The sequence below is a fragment of the Alnus glutinosa genome, chromosome 3 (assembly GCF_958979055.1).
Source record: "Alnus glutinosa chromosome 3, dhAlnGlut1.1, whole genome shotgun sequence".
NCBI lineage: Eukaryota > Viridiplantae > Streptophyta > Magnoliopsida > Fagales > Betulaceae > Alnus > Alnus glutinosa.
This window is the reverse complement of record NC_084888.1, coordinates 10,160,521-10,167,673: the sequence shown is the minus strand read 5'-3', so window position 1 is coordinate 10,167,673 and position 7,153 is coordinate 10,160,521. Positions and strand designations below refer to the sequence as shown.

General features: G+C 35.0%; 1 protein-coding gene across 1 annotated transcript; it reads left to right on the top strand.

Moving 5' to 3' along the window:
- Positions 1–669: 669 nt before the first annotated feature.
- Positions 670–4,127, top strand: LOC133865021 (CASP-like protein 3A1). The gene is made up of 3 exons (XM_062301486.1): positions 670–1,129; positions 2,191–2,326; positions 3,641–4,127. Exons 1-3 carry the CDS (start codon positions 840–842, stop codon positions 3,854–3,856), a joined length of 642 nt encoding a protein of 213 aa, XP_062157470.1. The 5' UTR covers positions 670–839; the 3' UTR covers positions 3,857–4,127.
- The last annotated feature ends 3,026 nt before the right edge of the window (positions 4,128–7,153 follow it).

Here is a 7,153-nt window from a genome sequence, read left to right as displayed (position 1 = left end):
TCAAAAAACGCGTGGGTCCTACATTTAATTAATAAAATAATGAAAAATTAAATCAACAAAAAAAATAAAAAAAGGCAGAGGGGTGGCTGCCAGGGGTGGCCGCGCGGCCTCCCCCGATCACTAGGTGTGGCTGCCCTTTAGTTCTTTCTTTAAAAAATTTTAATTTTAATTATTTTTTTTAAAAAAAATTATTTATTTATTTTTTAATTAAACAATCAATATATAATAAATTATTATTATTCCACCCAACTTTTCACAATACCAATTATTATACACAACTTTTTAAACTTCCAATCATTTTCTACCATTAAAAAATAATATTTTTCAATCTAAAAATTCAACACCCAAACACGTATTTTTGCCTCAAAATTCACAAAGATAATAAAAAATCAATTCTAATTTCAAAAATTCAATACCCAAATACATCAAATTTTGAATTTTCTTTTAAAAAAAAGGGTCCACGTTAAGCCAATTGCACCCTGGCACCCCGCAATACTCCTTAATTCTCTCAAGTTCACGCTTCAGAGTACGGTTTTTTTTTTTTTTACGTGATACTGAGAATTATTTTGAATTTTGAATGGATAATATTATATTTTAAATATAACAGTAATTTTATTTTTTTTGTTTTATATGTAAATGAGACGGTCACCTTTTTAAGGAAAACGAGTAGAAAAGTAAGCAGAGGGAGGTGAGAGGCCTGTTCTCTTCGGTCTTCTCTTTAAAACCCCAACCCCAACCCCCCGAGCTAGCCATCACTCACGCATTACACGCACATTTAAAACCCTCAACGGAGCCTGTCAACTCTCACTCACGCAGACAGTCAGAGAGACACAGAGACGATGGTGAGCGACCGAAAGGCATCGGAGGAGGCGAGGGTTGCTGCGGCGGAGAGCCGCACGGTGAGTGGGCCACTCGTGGGGAGTCTGGGCACGACGAGGCCCTCTGAAACGAAGGGCTCGCCGGTGCGCCCGAAGTCTGACTTGGCGCACCTCGTTCTGAGGTTCCTGTGCATGGCCACCTCGGTCACCGCCCTGTCCTTCATGATCACGGCCAGGGAGGCTAGCACTGTCTCCATCTACGGCTTTCAACTCCCCGTTTACTCCAAGTGGTCTTACTCTCGCTCCTTCGAGTAAGCCTCCCTCCCTGAGAGAAAGTTACCTCTTTGCGCTTCTGGGTCTTATTTGTTGACGCTCTTGTTTGGTAACTGAGAAAGGTCAGGAAAAGGAGGGAAATGGATTCCGATGGACTCCAGCTTTTTTTTTTTTTTTTTTTTTAAGCCCCTTTTTGTTTGGTCCCAACATTGAATTATTTTGAATTTTAGGATATTTTATTTTCTTCTTTTGTAAAAGTAATTAAAAAAAAGGTTTTTTTTTTGGATACAAATGCATCCCTCTTATTTTGGGTTTTTCAGTAAGCACATATTTGATGATGGGCGGAGGGTTTCTTAAATTTCTTTATTGGGTTCCAAGTGATGCGAATCTATTATCGAAAGTTGACTTCATTTCTTAGCTGCCAAACTGAGCAATGTTCATCTAACAGTTTTTTTTTTTTTTTTTTTTTAATTCAAAAAAAAAATGTTTTGCTCGAGTATCTTTTGATTTTGGTTTTTCTCACTCCACTAAGTATTTCACTTTTCGCCCAAAAAAATTGACCGGAGAGAGCGGGTCCTTGTCTTGGTTGGGTTGTTGGGTTGAAAAACCATGTTGACATAATAATTGCTTTATGTTTGGCGCTTCTGATGCAACAACAAATTTGGGGAATTCTCTCTTTAAGCTTCATGGCATCTGAATGAACAGAATCACACCCGTGAATGATTTTTTTTTTTTTGGTTTCCCACTCTTCATTTTTTATTTGTCTCTTTATAGATCTCTTTGGGCTGAGATTTTATTGAATTTCCCATTTTGTCCAATGGTTTTTTTTTTGACTCTTCACTAAACATAATGATTAAACTTTAGAAACGTAAATTTGAGATGAAATTTGAGTTTTAGACTCTAATAGCCTTGAAAGGATGTGTATGAGTTAGATTGAATTAGGTAGAGTTCATCTAACAGGTGTGATTCTTGAAGTGACAAAGTATTTCAAAACAAAGGTGCAGTTTTAGGTTGATGTTGCGTCTGAAGGCATAATGGGTTTAAAGGTGTGATTTGTATGATCAAAAGTTGTTAAGCTCTATGAATTTGTGGTGGACAGGTATCTTGTTGGAGTTTCGGCTGCTGTTGCCGCTCACTCCTTCCTGCAACTACTCATCAGCGCGTCAAGGCTGCTGAGAAAGTCCCCAGTGATCCCTTCAAGAAATCATGCATGGCTTATTCTTGCTGGGGATCAGGTAAAGTTATTCATCTTTTATTGATTTGCTAGTAGTCTCTCATAAAGTAGCAGTTGCAAGATACACATTTTGTCACGTGCATTTTTAGTTATCTTGTGTTTTGCTCTTGATGCCACAACATAGTTTGTTTTTTCATCTTACTAAGGTCGCACACGTTTAAGATTGTAAGAACTATAATGTTAGACGCAAGTGCTCTCATAGATATTAAGAGAAAGTTGAAGATGTCTAGAAAAGCTGTAGCAAGGAGCCATCAATTATTTCCTTATAATTATTTGTGAAATAGTAGTTGAACCAGTTATGTTTTTGCTAGTCAATCGACTGGGACCACACCTCGTGAAATTGTGGTCATTTTCTTTATCCTAGTACATGTTTCTTGTTGCTGTGGGCATCCCCCAAGGGCAGGGGATTTCGTGACATGTCTGATTGGCTATCTTGTCTTTCTAATAAGTTGTTCAATAATTGACATGTTGACTTCTATACATAATGAGTTGGTTTAAATTTATCCTAATTGAATGATTAGGCATTACTTCTATATTAAATATAAGTAGATAAAATTTAAAAAATTACGTATTTGCGTGAAATCCCTGATATTTTTTATTTTACCGCTAAAAGATCAACAATTCCATGAGCTTATAAAAAAAAAAAAAAAAAAAAGTTACTTGCAAAATGCCCTAAGTTATTATTATGTTTTAATTGTTGCAAGTTCTAAATTTCTTGCAAGTGCTATATTTAAATTATTTGAAAAGAGTTGAATAGCTTTTTGGGAGGACAGTAAATAATTTTGTCCGTATTTTTCAAGAGTATACAAGTCCATAAGTCGACAGTACAGTAAATAGAATTGCAGTACAGTCATTTGAAAATTTCAGAAAATAGACTTGCATACATGTTGAATGTTCTCTAGCTTTTAGCTGTTATTGTTAAATTTATTGGTCTTTTCACCTAGCTACCCCATTTAGCCGCAGGTTGCTCAGGAAGGACATTCCTAATTCTCCTTCAGTAACAAAGCATAATTGAATTGATTTGTATCCATGGTTTTGTTGCACTATAATAGATTTCAGTTGCATCTTTCTGGCTTTACCTTTAATTTAAAGCTTCTTTCAAAGCGTACCTATTTCATATTTTATGATTAGGATTTAAAGTTAGCGCATCTAATACATGATATTAATGTTGACACGTCTTATAAAAAATTTAAATAATGTGACATCATATACACCGTTAAATGCACTAAATCCGAGATGATCGTTGTTCATAATTTGGAATTCGCTTTAAGGTTCATTGCTGCTGTGTAAGGGCCTGATCATTTGTAAGTGGCAGGTATTTGCATATGCATTGATGAGTGCCGGGTCAGCGGCATCGGGGGTGACCAACTTGAACCGGACAGGAATCCGACACACTGCTCTACCAAACTTTTGTAAGCCTTTGCAAAGCTTTTGCGACCACGTTGCCATCTCCATAGCCTTCACTTTCTTCAGCTGTATCTTGCTAGCCACGTCTGCTGTCCAGGATGTGATTTGGCTGTCTAAGAACTGAATCTTCTCCACACATCGTTCCTCTCTATAAATATATGACACTTCTAGAAAATACTATCTCCACCCTTTGGTTTCTACAAAATGATCAATGTTTCTTCTGTCTTTTTAAAACTGTGTACTCGAGGGCACTTGGTGCGCCATGTAAGAAACGAGATGGCTTCTCTGTAATGGGAATTAATGTGCCTTTTACTGTATTGATCATTTGAGAGCCAGCCTGTAGAAAGGCTTTTGCTAATGTAATTGGTATGCCATGGTACGACTCTTGTTTAAAACTGCGTTAATCTGTCAAAATAGGCGTGCAAATCTGACTCTTTTTCAAACAAAATCATGATCTGTCTCATCCCAATTAAGTTGCTGAGTGCATACTTTTGATCAAATTATTCGGTACTGTCCTCTCTTTTGACTGGAAGGTGGAAGGGTTGGGTGGCCATTCTTATTCTCATGTCAATTTTAACACTTTTAACGAGATATTTTCGGTTGGACTTTATAATTTTAATACATTAATTTTGTGGTAAGTTTGTATTGAATTTGTAAGTCATATAAAAAATTGTCAACTTTTATATTGCATGTCGAGTTTGAATCTTACCAAGACTCGACCAATTTAATTAAGTGGATAAGACTCTGAAATTCTAACTTATTAATTTCGTGTTGAATTTTTGTGTAATTTACGGATCTCGTAAAAAATTGTCAACGTATTAAAAAGGGAAAAGGAAAAAGGAAAGCAAATAGTTAAAAAAAAAAATGAAAATAGTCAAAAGATTTGTTGAATATTTAATTTATCTGCCCGGACAAAGTAGAGCCGCAAAAGTAAAAGCGCAACTACGAATGAGAAAAGATTAAGACAAAGAAAAAGAAAAGCAGCAGTCACAATCACAGTCTTCACAGAGCAACTTAGCGAAGCAAGTGAGGCAGGTTATTTCCCCCCATGAAACCAGAAAAATTGTTCTTTAATGCCCATTCATGTGTAGCCTCGTTCACGAATCGTGGCACTTTCGAAAAAAACCAAAGCATTTGGATCTGTCAGGGCTTGTTTTGGGGAAGTGAGGGCCTCCCCTGAAGGATTATATTTGTGAGTTGATGAGCGCTTCAGAGTTCACAGCTGACCAAGTTTTGTCTGCACCAGCATCGACTGCCTGCTTCACTGAGCACGTTAAAAAAAAAAAAAAAAATCTCAATTTGAATTCCTGCAAGACATGAGGCAATTGTCATCAATCCGCCATTAATTTTGCCTTCGGTCGTGCGGGAGATTGTGATTCGCGTTCTTAAAGTATTCATAGCAGTTTTCTTAGAGATGGTCTGTTTCTTAAGTTTTAAAGAAAATTTCAAAAAAATTATAAAAACTCTTCCACAGCAGCTTTCTTAAAAAGTAGTTTTGTTCTCTATATTTAAGAAAAATAGTTGAAAAACTTCTGATAATGCTCTTAGTAATAAGTTGTCTTTAATAAGCGGGTGAATACGTTAGTTATGTGATATGGAATTTTTCCTACTAGATGTGTTCTTCATGCAAGGCTGGTTTTTGGTGAGCTAGCCGGCCCTTTGGGCCATTGTTTGGGTTGGCTGTCCGCCGGGGCCGGTGGGAATGTAAGTTTTCATTTCAATAGTCAAAGATGAAATCAAGATTTCTCATTTGGAGTTGGAGGAGCTAAAGTATGAATAAGGGTCAAACCAATTTTTGATAGGGGTCAATAATTTTTAAGCCTCAAATACATATATAATTACGTCAATATAAAAAAAGTTTAAAAGAAATTTTGATTCCCATGAACCCAAACAAAAACATGGTATAATTTAAACAAAGGGTGCCAGTTTGCCGAGCATTAGCATGGATCTTAGAACCATAAAGGTCCCAATAAACAACCATGAACCATTTGGAGGATGGGTAAAAGAAAAACAGAGAAATTTAGAAAGAAAAAAATAAATAAATAAAAAACAGAGAATAACAACGTCGTAATTCGTCAACCCTTTCGTCTCCTAAATCTCAGTCCGTAGAACAATGATTTTGTCCATATGCAGTGTTAAAATTAGATAAAATAACACTAAAATAATTAAAAACTTAAGTCCGTTTGGATTTACGATTTTAAAAAGTGTGATTTGAAAATGTAATTTTTAAAAACGTAATAAAGGGTTTAGCAAAATCGCAGTATAGCATTTAAAATTACAATTTAGCTTTTAAAATTTTACATTTTTAAAAGTAGTACTAAAGTATTATTTTACTCGTGATTTAAAAATGTGTGTTTTTTTTTTTTTTTTTTTTTTTTTTTTTTTTTTTCCTTTTGTGTTTTCAAATTTTAATTTTTTAAAACGTAATCCAAACGATTTTTTTTTTTTTTTTGGAATTTGGTTTAAAATCAACTTCTTGTCTATAAAATCACAATACCAAATACACCCTTAGCAAAAAAGAAGAAATAAAGCCAACGTAGTACGTACGCCCCCACAATCTTTGTTAGCCTTAAGGTTTTAATTATTATTATTTTTGAAAAAAATATAAATAAAGCCCCATCAACTAACAGATGATTTTAAAATAGCCCGATTGATTTTTAACTTTTAAGTATTTTAAAGTGATGCATCAAAAACTACCACCGTGTTTCAAAAAGACCACTTTATTTCTACGGAAAGCTCATTAATTTGCCTTTATTAGAAAGATTTAAATGTACTTCAATTGATGTCTGATCATGCATGCATTATATGGAGAGCTCATTTGCATTTTTGAAAAAGAATAGTATGCTTCAATTAATGTTTGGTTACGTGAGATTTAATAGAACCTAGTGTGGGTTCCACTATAATTGTCTATATCTCATTAATGGTAATTAAGGAGGTTAAAAGAAACTATAAACATCATACTACTCTATCAATATTTTAATGATATATTTATTAATGATAAGAAGGTCACAATGCTCAATTAATTTTGTGATTAATAGAAATTTTCAAAGATTCCCGAAACTTCAATGTTCATTTATTGCTCCCTTGTTGATCACAGAGAGTTCCAAGTCTATAAATTATGATTTTGTGTTCGAGTTCTACATCAAAGAAAACTTCAAGTGATCATCAGAAAGAGAGTAGAGTTACAAAAGAAAATGAGGAGTGTTTTAGCAATGATAGTGTTTGTAACCATGCTTGTGCTAGTTTTAGCTGATGATTCTTCTTTGACAGCACCAACGCCTTCCCCTACTGCCCTTTCCCTACCACAAGATGAACAAGCCGGCGGCGACTGTGGTAAATTGTGTGCTGATAAGTGTTACCTTGAGAAATGTATCCCAAAGCATTACAAGATCTGTTTAGACCTTTGCAAGCTACATTGCCA